Genomic DNA, 17083 nt, shown 5'->3' with positions numbered 1-17083 from the left:
TAAGATAATGCTTAGAGCTGGGGGACTGATTTTTGCAAGTACAGGATGGACAATTATCCCCAGACTCATAGTCTTCTGCTAATGTAGTGGATTTTTAAAAAAAGGAACATTTTTGGCAAATTCTTTGGCTATTCCTTAAATTGAAACAAAGTTCAATTGGTCATGAACAGGCATCTGATGCACATGTTGTTGATCAAGCAATATATTTAAAGGTTGACATTGGTTCAGAAGTAGATCAGATAGTGTAGTATAATCTTGCAGTGGTTATTAGGAAGGCTAAATGTGATTTGGAGAGGCTGAATAATTTACATTTGTCAATTGTCAGTTGGTACAATGTGATTAAAATGCTATTCCTGCTAAAGGTCCTGTATCTCTTTAGGGTTATCCCTCTTGGGTTCGAGCACTATTGGTACAAGATGATGGATGATATGGTGTCTAGATTTATCTTGTCATATGCTGAAACCAGAAGGGCACATAAATATTTGACACTTCCTAGGAATAGAGCAGGGTGGGCCATCCCTAGCTTTCAATTATACTATTGGGCCACTGCACTATGTGCTCTCTTTTAGGAAAACACAGAAAGCTATGGTCTCAGAGAGAACATCCCACCCATTTAAGAACTGTTAATAGGGTAAGATGCTGGAATCTGCTTTTTAAGTTTTACTGAACCTAGCTACTATGACAAGGTTTTTTTCATGACCCTTGTGGCAGCAATAAAGATCTGGGCAATCTCCTGGAAAAAAATGGGCCTATGCAGATTTAATTTTTATACTCCTCTACAGAGGAAACCTCTAAGGAGGAATTCTCTCCTTCAAGTAATTTTTCAAGAATCCAGTATATTAAGTTGAGAAGGGTGTAGTAATGGACTCCAGACTAGTTGAAGTATTTCATGAAGATTTATTGTAAATTGTTAAGTAGCCTGGAACAAGCCCCACCAGGAGCAGCCAGCAGGCAGCTCAGCCCCATCATAACTGTGGCTTATCTTCAACCAGCACCCAACATTCCGTAGTGCATCACAGTGCAGATGCATTCCACTAGAAGTGCATGAAGTGGGTAAAGGTATACATAGGAATATACAATAGGCAGGATGCAACAAAGGGCAGGGGCTATTGAGATTAGGAGATTTTTTCAGGGAAAGAACATATTCTCATTTGAGGAATTATGGGCTGATTTTGCTATCAATCAGAAGGAACTTGATAAATACCTACAGGTTTTTTTTTTTTTTGTTACAAAAAATGTGTAAGCCCAAGTGCGTTTTCCAAAGTTCCAGTGATGGAATTGTTAGTGGGGAAAGAGGAATGTTCAATCAGTCAAATTTATGGTAGGCTGTGTTCTTCCCTGTTGGATGATCTCGAGAAGCATAACAACAAATGGTAGAAGAGACTTGATTCCTCAGATCTCAGTTTTTATAAGATTCTGGAGCTTGGCTGAACCCTGCTGTGTTCGGCTGGTGACAGGCGCAGCATGACAATACAGTCTTTTACCTATATCATACTCCATCTAAAATCACTAAATTGATGGGGTACCTGCTGCCCTCAATGTTTTGTCAAGATGCAGACTTGGCTTACATGTTATGAACGAGCCCGTCCTTAGACGCACTTAGACATAAAGGGGCATATGCATCAAGCCTTTAGGCCCACGGAATGAATGTGAAAGTATTGCTTAATTGCCAATCGCAATTTGCGATTCACAATTAAGGAATATGTAGGAATCACAATTATTATTGTGAAACCTGCATTTTGAGAGTCCTTAATAGTGATTCGCTAAAACTGGCTATTACGGACTTGCAAAACGTTTTTTTGATGCAAATGCCCCAAAGTTCCTAAATTCATTGGGAATAGTCTAAATTCTGATTTTACTTGGATTCCTCATTCAATGCTTCTTGCGGTGTATGATGAGGGTGTTGCTAAACTTGACTAGCATTTCATCTTCATTGTCATGACCATGGCCATGATTCACATTTGTATTGCTTTGGTGTGGCTGGATCCCCAATCGCACACATTTCATCAATGACTTGGGCATTTGTTGCCAATGTTCAATACTGAAAATGCAAGAAAGGCAGGAAAGCTAAGCGGAAGGGTAAAAAGATATTGGCAAACTTTTGGACTGGGTTCATACTAAGACATTTGATTACCTGGTGCAATGCCGTATCATCTGGTTGAACTTTGCCTTGAAAGGCCTCCCAGGAGATTTTCCAGAGGTCGTTGGGCTTCCACTGGCCTCCAGGTTAACCGACCAGACGGCAATGATTTGTGTTGGCACAGAGATGCACAATCTGTACTTTATCTCTGTTATTGGTTTTACAGTTTTTTCAGTGTAAGGATTGAATGATCATTGTTTGCTTACCTTGCACATCAGCCTTATTTGGCTTCTCGAAGGGACTACTATGTCAGGATATTTGCGCACCATGTTTATGGTAAATGTCTGCATACTGCATCATGCTATTCATATAAGTTCTATGCAATATTTAAATTTGAATTAATTAGCATTCATTTTATGCAATATCGAACTTAGTTTGGAGTGATCAACTGGGAATACTTATGCAGAACTATGTACATTTTATAATGTGCTTGGATCATTTTACCTTTCATTAAGGATTTTGGCAGGCATGCTGTTGGTATTGGCAAGTTTGGGATATAACTTTCACGAAATTACATATATATAAAACTATGCAATAAAAATATTTTTTTTTTAAAGAAAGAAAGAACAAGCATTGGCATAGCCAATAGGTCTTGCTTTTGGGACTTTATAAGTGTTTAGCCATGCAACAGTTGATGTTGTTGCACCAAGGATATTGTGATGCATAACTAAATATTATAAGGTCCCAAAAGCGAGACCTATTGGCTATGCCAATGCTTGTAGGCAGGGAGAGGTGACGGCTTTACATGTTGCCCCTGTTCAGGTAGGCACTAGGTTGTCTCTCCTCAGGGTGAAGACACCTTATGAAGCAGGGAATGGCACAAGGATGACACGGCACCTGATGAGCTACAGTAAAGCGCCATTTGGATGATCTTAAGAAATTTAAACACATCTTACCAGGTTTCTTTTTAGGCAGCAAGGAAAATATTTGTGGATTGCAGCTCCTAAATTAAAAAAAAAAAACAACAACATGTTTTGCCATTTGCGGGCAGATATCGAGAGCGGGCATAAATGAATACAGCCAAACACCGCGTGATATTCTCCCACACAGCAGCTCCTGCGGCCTACATGCACAAGGTTGGCTTATTAAGAATTTGCTGAGACAGCACCTCACAAGTGCTTGAAGCAGCTTAAGGGTGACACTGGCTGTTCACGTTTTGCCGCCTGCTTCTGGAAGATACTGCAGGTGTAGCAGAGAATGAGTTCAAACGTGCTTCCTGCGACATGCAACACGCCTGTCACATGTCAGAGAGCCTCTAACGACACTCATGTGATCCCATGTCTGGTGTCAGATGTTCAGCTACTTCTGCTCACTCCGCTGTGAACTTTGTTTTTTGCATTTCCCATTAGATATGAAGGAGTACATCAGAACGATTACACATATCAGAATGCCAGCTGATGCAAATTAAAAATCCGGGAGTGTGGAACAAATGTGACGCGTTTTACAATGTGGACTTTGAGAGCTCGATCGGATCCAGGGTAGGATTAAATAATTGTTTCACAGAGAGACTGAAAAATTTTAAACATAGTTAAGCTACCAATATTCCCTTATTTGGCGCAAGATATCTCCCACTGTAAATAGAGAAACAGTAGAAAGATGAAAAGTAAAGGATTCAAGCATGCGATATTCGAGTTGCACACAGATGTCAGCCGCAGCTGCTCAACCCACTCTGATGCTTCATTCCATTTACGACCGTGTCTATCCACAGGAGTAAAGGGTCTGTAAAAACCCAGAGGTGGGGATGTCCGCGTGTTTTACCATGAGAAATGCTGCATGTGGAAAGTGCATGTCATATAACACATTCTAATACGGAAATCTGCCTCCAGCTTTTTGGCCAATTCATTTTTTCAAGCATGCTGTTCTTAAAACAATAGTTTTCTTGTTAGTGCGGTCAAGGTTTTGAAGAAGCCACAGCAACATTATGAAGGAAACGGTTGAGAAAAACACATTGGGCTTGCTTGATGGAAATAGTTTCAGCAACTAGCAACCACCAGAAAATGGAACTGTTAAGTTGTAAACAAATGAAAGAAGGGACGAAGCAACGTCTGGGAAGCCGATAGACGAACTATGAAGGGGGCCCAGATTGGGGTTATCGGTAGGGATGATGGACCCATGGAACCCTACACGGACTCAGAGCATGGATGTGGCCACACCAAGGGTACATGGGATGTGTATGATGTGCAGAGAGAAAGACATGCCGGGTTCACGCTGCTGCAGCAGAGATTGTCGTAGCCCTATAGCTGGTGGCAGCTCCAGGGCATGCAACCGATCTTCTGATGCACAAAAAAAGCTTTTCCCATTCTTACAAAGACAATCCCCCTCCCACCCCCCAAAAAGCACCACAGCTGCTCGCGCCTAAAAATGACACTGGAAATAAGCTACGAGGGACGGTACTTTTCAGGGGACATTGCTGCACGCGCATCCCTCGAGTGCTTAGCACGTCATCGCGATGATGTGCTAAGCACGCGAGGGATGCGCGTGCAGCAATGATTGGAGAGGCGGAGCGAGGCGTGCGTGCTTGTGCACGTAACCGCAAGCTGGTGGCCGGCGGGTAGCACTTTGAAAAGCCCCTTACTAAAGTCGAGCAAGGAGCGCATGCGCTGCTCTAGGCTCAACCTAAAAAGGAGGGGTCAATGCAAAAACGTTCCAGAAAATACCACACCAAGGATCTCAGGTCTAACAGTACTTTAAAATGTTTGTATTTTTTTAAGGAAGTTTGAAGTGTCAGGCTTGTAGAGGCATTGTTCCCTCACCAGTTATGCCACCATTTTGATGAGCAAAGTGTTCAGAGCGGTTAAGCAGATCTTGTCAAGGAGTATTTATTGAGGGCTGCATCCCACCCATGCTACGTGCGTATGGTCTGCCAAAGACAAACCCATGTCAATCCGTCAGAGCTCTGACCATATCCAGGTGGCAATCATGCTGCCGGTTTCCACCTCCATCTGATAACCTATCCTCTAGTCAGACCAACTCTTTGTCAATTAATCTCTACTCCCCATTCCATTCTTTAGACAATGAGGTATCCAACATTCTAAAGGAGTGTGATCTTTATGGTTATCATCAGGGGAGGAGCACAGAGCTTATTTACTTATTTATTTCTAATTTTTGTATAGCGCAAATATGACCCAAGCGGTATCAGAGCGCTTTACATACGAGATGAGGTCGACAGAGGTAAATAGCTGTGGGAGAAAAAGCATAAAAATATATATCAGGAACACAATAGTATATTGGCAAGCACACTGAGATCAAGCATGCCATGTAGTGTGTTAAACAGCAAAACAAGATGGGAGACAAGAGGAGCAAAACTTCTAGTTCAGCACAGTATTCATCAGTAAGGCTTTCACTTCTCTTTTGAAGGCAAATGTTGAGGGAATCAGTCTTGTTTCCACAGGTAGGAAGTTCCATATTCTCTGAGCAATTCCAGAGAATGTACGATTGTTGGTATTCATTTTTTAAATTTCTTCGGCTTGAGCAGAAGTGTGCTGGTGCTCCTAGAGTTACAGGAGGCTCCCGATAATTCGAGCTTATTTGCCAGGTAAAGGGGAGTGTTGTAGTGTATCACTTTATGAGTCAAACATGCAATTTTTAACTGGATCCTTGAGTCAAACGGAAGCCAGTTGAGCGAATTAGGTCTGGAGAGATGTTGTTGGTTTTTCTAGAGCCAGTGATGAGTCTAGTCGCAGCATTTAGCGATGCTCTAATGGGGGCTGAACGAGTTTCGGAAGCCCGCATAGACTAGCACTGCTGTATTCTAGTCTGGAGATGACTAGTGCTTGCACCGCAGATTTGAAGTCATTTTGGGGAAGGTAGGGCTTGAGTTTTCTTAGGATGCTCAGTTGGTAGTTAGCTCCTTTGGCAGATGCTCTGATGTGATCCTGCATGTTTAGGTTCTTAACAAACACAATTCCTAGTGATTTTGTGGAATCAATGATGTGAGGTGTGCAGTTCAGATTTGAGACAATTTTAAGATATTTCTCAACAATCGTGGCTTGCTTAGCGGGAGAAATGAGGAGGAATTCTGTTTTAAGGGTGTTTAGCTTGAGGTGGTTGGATGTTAGACAATTAAGAGTTTTGAGCAGGGTTCCGTTGAGTGACTTGATATCTTCAGGGGAGGCGATTTTCATGTACAGTTGGGTGTCGTCCGAGTACATGTGATACTGGATGTTTGAGTCTTTGAGGATTACAGTGAGTGGTTCCATGAAGAGGTTGAAGAGCGTGGGGGAGAGCGAGGATCCCTGGGGCACACCCAGCGAGTAGGGACTGGAGTTGGATAGTGACAGGGACAGAGCTGATAGCCCACTCTGCTCTGGATGACCTCCGTCACTAAGCAGACTAATGTTTCAGCGGTTCTGATTTTGTTAGACCGCACAGAAGGTTCTGACACAGTGAGCCATAAAATTGGGATTAGAGATAAAGACTTTCTGTCAGATAAAGTATTTCAGGTCTTGGCACTGGTTCAGAAATTACAAGTAATGTGCAGTGTTGCTGTTAGATTGGCTCTGAACCTCATTCTTAAAGATAATATTCATCTGGCCCTGGTTGTACTACACTGGCTTCCTGTTAAGGAGAAGATCTTTTTCCAATCAGTATGTGTGGTGCATAAATCTGTCTACTCCACTCAGTGATGAGATATTTCAATGGTATTATCCTGGTCAGGCATAAAACCAAAATGTCTCTTAGCTGTTTCCTGATCTAGTTCCATGATTTAGATCTTGGCAGACGGTTTACTCCGTCACAACAGTGACGGATATCCCATCTGCCGAAATATAAATCTCATAGGATATAATGGGATTTCTCTTTCGGTGCACAATATATCCGTGACTATTGTGATGGAGTACACCGTCTGCCAAGATCTAAATTAGGCCCTTATTCACAAAACAACTGGTAGTAGGGCATTTTCCACTGCTGCAGCTCAAAAATGGAACTCTTTGCCATTATATCAGAATAAAGAGTTGACTCTAATGTTCAGAAACTATTAAATTATTGGCTATGTTCCTCTTGTTACAAGTTAGTTAGGTTGTTTTATTAATTCTCTCTTTCCGTTCTGGACTGTGCCTTTCTTGTGATATTTTCCTTAGTTTTATCAGTGCCAAGGAACCCTCCTTGGGTGGAAGCTGTGCTTTATAAATGTTACACGCAAATACAAATAGGTGGTTATGAGAAACACCTAACAAGATGTCCTACAGGAATGTTTATTATAATTGGGAGGTATTTAAGATCCCTGTGGGATAACATATGACCCACATTTTGTTGTCATAAGAGACACTGTTAGATCTAATTTGCTAGCTGTGATTTAATATGAATGACTGGCACCACAGACAAGCAATTATTGTGATGATATCTGTAGTTTCAATGACTTCCAAAAGCATTGTATGGCCCACAGATTCGGGTGCTCTTAACAGGTTAAGATTAGGCTTTCAGGTTGCCCCAAATGAAAAAGGAAAGCTTTCCTTCCCTGATTTCAGCTTGTTTCTTTCTCACTCTATCATCAAAATCTTAGGCCCATATTTATGAAGCTTTTACCTTATCCTCGCGTAGTGCAAGGCGACTTAACGATAATGCAAAGGCTTCAGCAACTTCTACAAAGCCACGCAAGGCCTGAGTTCTGTGGCCCTGCGTGGCTTTGTAAGGAAACATAATGCAAGGCAGCTGCTTGTGCTGCGTTATGTTACATGTCAACTTAGGAGGCCTTCCATGGGTGGAGCATGGGCGTTCTCATCACATGAAAGTTTAATAAATGTGCCCCTGATTGTCTATTTTGAAGAATGGTGAATGATATTGCAAAGTATTTTATCTGAGATATTATCTTAACTCTCAGGAATCTGCTAATAAAGGACAGATTTAGAATTGGCCTGCGATTTGCTGTCTCCAGAGGTTTATCTGACAAGAGAGTAACTATTGGAACCTCTTCCTTGCTGGAGTGATCCATTGATATTACTTGGTATGTATATGAATGTACTCCTAGCAAGGTTCAATGGAGATGGTTGAGGTTTTGGCTTATTAGCTACTCTACACATTTATTCAAAACTCAATACTATAGAAGATAACATTAACACCTGGTTGTAAGGGATTTTATTCTGTTGGCAATGGCATTGTTTCTTCCATAATATATTCTCTAGTCATATTCTCAGAAAAAGTTATGTTATTTTCTTAGAGTGTGTCAAAGATGGCAGGGCTTGTCTATGGAACTATTTACACAATTCACTAGGTTGATGTCACACTTGATTGTTTTGCGTTGCAAAGTGAACATTCTTTAGCCTTTGACTGGGTCAGGCTGGTCTATAAGGAAACCTGGCAGTGCCAGAATAGCTGGTCTGATGATCAGTGCATGGGCCAGTTTTTATCTGTTTGTGGGACATTTTAATTTGTCTGGTGGGCGGTTTTTGTTGTTGATTCCCCGATATCACCACATTGCTTGCAGCAAGAACAAATGCATGTAGTCTCTTATACCTTACAATATCTTTATACACTGTGTCTTTACAAGTTCAAAGATGCCCCTAGTTGCAAAGTTTTGGACCTGGCCCTTTTTGCAGGGTTATCCCCAAACTGTTTGCCTTCTTACTCCTATTTTTCAGACCTACTGTTTGTTATCTTTAGGACTTTGGGCACTTTACCACTGCTAAAACAGTGCTAAAGTGCATGTGCTCTTTCCCCTAAAATATGTTATGATAGGTTTACACCTGTTTAGCGTATTTAATTTACATGTAAATATTTGTAAAGTAGTATCGCATATATCCAGGGCCTGTAAATTAAATGCTACTAGTGGGCCTGCAGCACTGCGTGTGCCACACAGAGACATAGCCTTTCAAACCTTTCCCAGGCCTGACACCGTAGAGCCTGCGTGCACTGTTTACTGCCACTATGACTTGGCATTTAAAACTACTTGCCAAGCCTTCGACTCCCCTTTTTACTTCATATAGCTCAACCCTAATGTAGGTCCCAGGCAGCCCTACTGTGTAAGTAAAAGGTAGGACATGCACCTTAATTGTGTGGCATGTCCTGGTTGGGACAAACATCCTATTTTGTGTCTCACTACTGTGAGGCCTACTCCTCTCATAGGTTAGCATTGGGAATTCCTTGATATGTATTTAAGTAGTAATTCCTGACCTGGAAGGAGTAGTGTTGCCATGTTTGATATGTTTGGAATAGTGTTGATAAATCCTACTTACTAGTGTAGGTGGATTTTACATTACGATTTTAGAAATGCCACTTTTAGAAAATGGCCCTTTCTTTGGGCTTAAGACTCTTTGTGCTTTGCAGCCTGACTCCAATTCATGTCTGGGCCTGGATGATAGCTACACTTTGTGCATTCTTTCCAGACAGCCATCACACAGCAAAGGTTGGGTGTGACAGGGTTACATGTCCATACTGATAGTCTTCCTGGGCTAGAGAGAGGGAGGCAGGGCACACTTACATTTGTATAGGCTTTGTCCTGCCCTGACACAAACAGCTTATTTACCCCCTACTGTTGTCTAGAGCTAGGGCTGGGGTTAAAAGGCAGTGTTGTGCACTTCTAAGGTTTCCTTCTAAGTTCCTGCTTGGACAAAAACAATTTTGAGTATACTTACAGGGGCTCTGACCTCATGATTTTAAACAATTCAAGGACTTGTAATCAGATGCTGCTCCCTCTACATAATGAACCAGAGGACTGTTGTGCTGCCAGGAGAAACCACCTTTCATGTGAACTGCTTTGCTGCATTGGCCTCCTGCCTGCTGTTTGCTGGGCGGAAGAAGGGACTGCCAATCTGCCACTACATTTGGATGTGCTGGCCTGCTGCCTGTCATCATTTCCTGTGCCAACTTTACAAGGGCGGGGATTGCTCTCCTTTCCCTTGTCCTGTGGGAATCCCAGGTAAGACTCTGCTTCACCCCGTTATCAAAAGTGGGTGTTGACTGCTTCACATGTCATTTGATCTCTGGGCAAAAATTGCAACTTGGAATGCTCTGTCACTCCAGCCTGAACTCGAGGCAGGTGCTTGCGGCAGTGGAGTACTACTCTACTGTGACATGCGTGGAGAGAGATCTCTATTCCTGAGGCACTTTAGGGAAAGCTCGGTCATTGTATACCACAGCCCCAGCTTGCAAAGACCCGGCAGCTCTTCTAAAATGCCAATGCTGAAATCTGTAGAATGCGTGGCTGAAGGAGGGGAAGACCATAGCAGCATCTCCTGCTTCTGAAAGCCGCAACATCAGAAGGTACCTGTGGAGCATGTGGGCCTCATAGGAAATTATGAGGCAGCCTCACACTCTCATGTGGGTCTACCCCTGCCCCTTTGCAAGGAGCAATCCCTAAGGCCTGTGAGTGCCCCTTGCCTCTCACAGCTGCACCGCATGGTCGCAGGCAGCTGCCTTGTTAGTCCTGCATGCGGGGGTCCCTGCGAGATCTACCGCTGGAACCTGCGGGTTGACGGTGACTTTGCGGCCCAGTGCAGCTATTGTTTCCTGCTTCCCATTGTATTTTGCCCTCTGGGGGCTGGCTGATTTCTTCATCAGCTGCACCGCATGCTCATGGGCCACTGCACTTGGGAATTCATCACGCAGGGGACAGGATGCCAACGTGGCATACATTGGTGCCTTAACCCCACCCCCTTTCTGGATAAAACATACCGGGAGGTGCCAGTTCCATGTGTTTGTACTTCATGGGTGAGTCTTCGATGGAGGCACCCGATCTAGAACTGGATACCTCTGGACATCTATAAATTACTGCATTCTCCCAAATAGGCATGTTGGTGCTGCTATGCCCTATGTTTGGTGCCTAAATTACTGCAAAAGGTTAACAGGAGTGCAGGTGCACTGCACCCTATGTGTTTAGGGCAATATTGGTGATTTATGTGTTTTGGTTATTGTCTATTGCGTTACCAGCACTAATATATTGACTTATGTTGTTTTGCCTTAACTTGTTTGGATAACAAGTACTATATAATGTGACTGCATTGTATGCACAGTAATGTTGTTTCCTGATGTTTGCAACATATATGTCTTTCACTTATTGCACTCATTGTGATGCTTGGCAATTGTCTATTTGACACAGTATTTGTGATTCATGTCACTTTTGCTCTTGTGTTATGTACAATGCAGTCTATTTTCATACAATCCTGTGTGGAGTCTCTTTTGTGGTGTATTTATTGGGTTTCTGTGTGTTGTGCAAATGCTTTAAACATTGCCTGTGATGATAAGCCTGCCTGCTCTGCGCCAAGCTACCAGAGGGTGAATACAGGTTATCTTTGGCGTGTAACTTACTTGCCCTGACTGGAGTGATGGGTTCTGCCTGGCTTAGGTGCATACAGTAGCCAAGCAGAAACCCCATTTCTAACACAAAGGTTGGCCACATTTTTAGCCATCAGGTTCCCTAATGGGGGGACACTTTGACTTTAGTGCCTGCCCCAGAGCAACCAACTGATTTGCAATATTGCCTCATGTGATCTTTAAAAGGTTCTTTGTGAACTCAAGCTTGATTTGTTTTCTGCAGACATTTCAAATTCTGACTCACGTGAAGAAACAGTGAGGGGTCTGAAAATTTTGAGACAGAGGGTTTTTAGAAATGGGGTTTCTGGTTGGCTAAGTTATACACCCAGTCCAGGCAGAACCCACCACTGTAGTCAGGGTAATCTAGATACACAAATGAGATAACCTGTTCTCACCCTCTGATCGCTTAGTGCATAGCAGGCAGACTTATCTAAGGAGGCAATGTGTAAAGTATTTATGCAACACACACCCACAGTAACACAATGAGTCCACCACAAAAAGACTCCATGCAGGCTTATGAAAAATAGCCTTTGTATTATCAGTAAATAAAGACCAAGTAACAAAAATCTCATAAGTACTTTCCAAGTTATACTGGGTCAAAGTATCTCATGAAATGTAAGATTTCCAATCAGTCAGTTCAATACAGTGCTAGCAGCACTTACGATCAAGTTGTGATTGATGTGTACTATTTCCTCACCATGGCGGGAAAAGCAGTACTCAACACAGCACTTTGGATATGGTTTTGAATGGGTCCTTTGGATCTGGGAAGTCCAACAAAGATGGGCCATCAGTGAGGGCATGGATCAGTGTCTGGGACCTCAGGGGCCCAACTACAGTTTTTTTCCAGCCGTATTCACGTGGGACAGGCGAGGAGTGTGGACTGTCCTTGTTTGGTGGAGGCAGTCGCAGTGGTTTTCCTCCGGATTCACAGCAGCGGTGACCAAAGGGTGAACATTCCTTGTGCTTCTAGGCACACCACTGGTCACCAGGGCAACACATCACAATGAAGCCACGCTGGAAGTTGCAGCGCAAGTCGAACTAACTGGAGCAGTGATTCAGGGCAAAATAAAAGCGGCCTCTTCTGCACCCAAGCAGGGTGCATGCCGATAAATACAATAAGCAAGTGATACAGAACACTCCATTTCTTCTTAGAGCTCAGCCACCAGATCTACAGCGAAGCTGAAGTCTTTGATGATCCTGAGACTTCGATGAACAGAGTCCAGCCAACAAGCCTTTGGAGAACACTGGAAGTTAGTCACAAGGCAAAGGTAGTAGGGGGCAGGCCAGCACAGCAAGGCAGGTTGCAAACTGACAGTCCCTCTTGGTAGCACAGCAGTCCTTCTGGCAACGTTCAGGGGTAGAACCAGTGATGTCTGGTTACAAGTCAAAAAGTGTCTGATTCGATGTGGCGAGATGCCCAATAATTATACCCAAAAGTGCCTTTGATGTAGGGGGTGACTTCAAAAAACCTAAAGTGCACAGGTGCCCTTTCAGCTCAGTCATGTCTGCCAGTCTAGCTATGGGGGTAACTCAGCCCCTTGTGTGAAGACAGGACACTACCTAATCAAGTGAAGTCTTACCTCCTGCCCTCCCTCTTGCCCAGGATGACCCATCAGTATGCAGATGAATGCAGATGCAGTTGAGCTTCCTGTATTGTGACTGTCTAGAGGGAATGCATAAAGGTATCTGTCACCCAGACCAGATGTGTATTGGAGACAGGCTGACAGGAACACAGAGCAGTAAGTGCAGACAAATATCTACTTTCTAAAAGTGGAATTTCTAAAAGAGTAAAGTGAAATCAACCCTCACCAGTAAGTAGAATGTATCAATGCCATTCCAAACATATGAAACATCAAAAAGCTACTTCTTTCTTATCATGAATTACCACTTAAAAAGGTATAAGGGAATCCTCAATACTAACCTATGAGAGGGGTAGGCCTCACAGTAGTGAAACATGAAATGGGCTGTTTGTCACTACCAGGCAATGCAAACCACAACAGTACATGTCCTACCTTTTGCTTACATAGAACCTGGCTATTAATGCTACCTAGGTCCTACCTTATAGATGGCTTATATGTAATAAAAAAGGAGTTTCAGGCTTGGAAACTAGTTTTAAAAGCCAAGTTGAAGTGACAATAAACTGCACACAGAAGCAATGCAGTGGAAGGCCTGAGACAAGTTTGAAAGGCTACTTCTGTAGGTGCAGTGTTGCAGCCCACTAGTAGCATTTAACTTAGAGACCCCGGGTATATGGTATACCACTTAACAAGGGACTTACAAGTAAATTACATATGTCAATCAGGTATACACCATTAAAATGCATGTTTATGGAAGAAGAACACACACTTTAGCATTGATTAGCAGTGGTAAAATGCTCTGAGTCCTAAGGCCAACAAAAAGATACAGCAAAACGTGGAGGTAAAAAGCAAAAAGTATAAGGGAAGACCACCCTAAGGATGCCAGGTCTAACAGGAATTCAAGAAGACGATCTAGATTGGCATCAGTCAAGGACTATGGTATGGAAGATTGGTTAAAAACTTCATGGAAGGCTGTCTACTCATCCTTACTGTGGTAATTATGTTGACTTGAGGTTGGATTACAATAGGTTTCAGTTGTGAACTGTGTCATTCAGATTGGAGATTAATGTAATTGTCCAATGATTTGTCCTAGAATTGGTTTTAATGGCTTTGTCTTAGTTGTTGATGGCACAAGTGAAAATATCCAGTATATACCTTATGTAAGGAGCAGCAATCATTTGAATGAAGCATAGAGTAACTAGGTTTCCAACCACTTGTGTATCCTATTGGTCACCCTGGATTATCATGAAAAGGGTGACATTGTAGACTCTTTTTGTTCAGTGGCAGCTATTGAATGGCAGCCATTCGGTCCCTTTTCTGAATATCTACCATTATTTTCAACCTTTCTTGGTGCCACGTGATCTTACTGACTGAAAGAAAATGCTTCAATTCCATGTTGGCATCTCTAGATTGCACATTACAAGATAATGAAGTCCCAAAGATCACCAGAGTGAGTGGAATTTTAGTTGTAAAAAAGAGTGTTTTAGCAAAAATAAATATTCCAGGGATTTGAGTTTCTAAATTTCATGAAAATCCTAACCTCCAAATCTGAATCCCCAAATCTTATAATGACTCCTAGTTTCACAGACCTGCATTTGCTCTAGTTATCCAATATCCACCCAGATCACCTTTAATGTTCGTAATCCATAATCAAGGTCTTAAACTCTTTGGCTATGCCTAACATGACAAAGGATGTTACCAAATTGATAATTAGAAAGTGAAAGTTGAATAAGGTAAGTGTTCTCTGCCATAAAGTGCTTATTGATAGCCAGCTAGTTTTGTCTATCATTCACTTCCAGTATGAACTGAAAACCAACCTCATTATTCAATGCCTCATTATAGTGTAATTTGCTTGTACATTAGACACCCATTAAGGGGGTTGAGCCCATCTCAATCTCCACATCTCTTGTAGCTTCTGTATTCGTCTAAATCCCTTGTCAAATCTCCTGTCTGTTCCTACTCGCAATTCCGCCTCTTTAAATCACACCCCCTATATCTGTCCTGTGAAACAACTCCTCACCATATCTCCTCATGAAATTAGAACTACTGGTAACCTGTAGTTGGGATCCTGCTATATACAAACCCTATAATCAAGCATATGCGGGTATGGCTTTAGCATTTGAATTGGTACACCTACAGTACAGTACAGTGCCCTTCTGACTACTGGATAGGTTTGAGCTACACAAGAAGCACATTCATGCATGTGCGGGTGTGACTGTTGCATTTGACTCGGCACAGCTACAATACAGTGATATTCTGTCTTTCAGCTAGGTTTCAGAACTACAAAGCCCACATAAATACATACAATTAACTTCAAGTTGAGCCCGGTTCTTGAATACACCCATTATTAGAATGCATGTTCCCAACCATTAGTATTTACACCATTGACAGGAAACCTTTTTGAGGGTACCCATATACATTGGAGATTGAAAACTAGCATAATGTTGATTAACTTAATGCATTTCCATGGCTACAGATGGTTTAAATGCAGGGTTGCATGAGGTTAAACATCACATGTGTTCACTTGTACTGTCATTGCATCTTTTTGTATGCACAGCTTAAGACATATTAGTATTGAAAGAACAGTTAAAAACCAATCTGACGAATACATTGTCTTCTCAGGTCGTACTTACGATGAGCAGTAGTGGCAGACATAAGAATAATTTAATGATTTTTGAGAACATTCGGCAACAGCACACCCCATCTGGTGAGAATGATCCGAAACAATCTGCAAGTACAAATAGAATATCAGCACATTATATAGAGTAAAATGAAAGAACAGACACATAGTAACATACATTTCAACTTAACCCCCCCACACATATCACAGACAAATTATTAACTATTATTCTAGAATGGAATTATGTAAAAGCACAGAGTGTTAAAACATATTATACAAAAACATGGATCCGAAACATAGACTGCTATTACATTGATCTTTAATTTAAATTGTATTACACAAAATGGAAGAGCCCAGGAATTCACCAGTTAAGGAATAGAGACAAAGCACACCATAACTCATGCTCCCATTCTGCTTTGCTCTTTGTGGACAGCCTTATTTTAACATGCATTTGGGTACGGGTGTAGTGACTATGGCAGGGAATGTGAAATTTGATGCATTGTACATACCATTACTAGTGAATGTAAAGGCTTTCTTGGATTTGTGTTTATTGAACCATAACTGACCATTACTGTGTTTTTAAGTGAAATAATCGGTTTTATGATGTATCACATTCATCTGCCATGTACCTATTATGTGCTGTACAAAGTGTTTATCCAGGCCCTGAGGCTAACCAGCTTCAGGTGTGCTCAGCAGAGGTTGGTAGGGGGCAAGCCTTGCACTGGGTTTAATTTGTTAGCTGCCAAACGTTATGCAGAATTTTCAAACATCACCATGAAACTGAGAATACAAAGAAGATGTCACCTTTGAAGGACAAATGGATAGTACTTGTGAGAGGTGCTGCTCTACTGTTTAGACTGGCACTGTGGACAGGAGAGAAGCCAGTGGTCAAACCGATATTTCCAAGGATGTGTAATAATAATAATAATCCACATTTGTAAAGTGCGAACAATCACCCGTAAGGGTCTCTAAGTGCTGGGGGCCGGGGATCGAACCGGGATCCCTAGATTCCGGAGTCAGTCGCCCTGGCCGCGGCGCCACCCTTAATAGCCACACCCTGGGGGTCTCAACACAGAGTGAGAGGTCTCATCTTCTTGAAAGTAGGCTGAATGATGCATTCTGGGGATAGCCACACTCCACAGGAAGTAGCAAACAGGTGGAGAGAATGTGGAAGTCCATTGGCTACCAACCGCATCATGTCCTAAGGGCATTTTCTGGGCATAAAGGGGCCATCCCTGGATCCCAGAGATCATATCACGACCAACTTGTAAGAAGGACAAAAGAAGGACTGACCTGCTGCACTGAGGGATCAGCAAGAAGAGGCTGTACCGAAAAAGATTGCACCTGCTGCACATGATGGCTAGCAAAGAGACAGACTGTGCCTGTGATGTTCTGCTCAAGGGGAAGCTGTCTCCATAGCCCAGTCAAGCCAAGAGAACTCCAAGGGCCAGCTGACTGGCCTCCTATTCTCAGCACAGGTACACAACAGCAGAAGAAGCC

At 42.5% G+C, this 17083-nt stretch overlaps 1 protein-coding gene across 1 annotated transcript in view; it reads right to left on the bottom strand.

Annotated features, from left to right (window-relative positions):
• The window catches only part of LOC146816612 (cysteine-rich venom protein LEI1-like), a 193494-nt gene that overhangs the window by 16416 nt on the left and 159995 nt on the right, over positions 1-17083 (bottom strand). Inside the window, exons 8-9 of the mRNA XM_085610487.1 lie at positions 15597-15691; positions 3037-3083 (exon numbers count right to left, since the gene is read on the bottom strand). Coding sequence (XP_085466613.1) covers positions 3037-3083; positions 15597-15691 — 142 coding nt within the window. The remainder of the gene's footprint in view (positions 1-3036; positions 3084-15596; positions 15692-17083) is intronic.

This window comes from Triturus cristatus, chromosome 6, assembly GCF_964204655.1.
Source record: "Triturus cristatus chromosome 6, aTriCri1.1, whole genome shotgun sequence".
Classification (NCBI taxonomy): Eukaryota; Metazoa; Chordata; class Amphibia; order Caudata; family Salamandridae; genus Triturus; species Triturus cristatus.
Note: the sequence above shows the minus strand (reverse complement) of the source record. Positions and strands in the feature narration are given on the sequence as shown.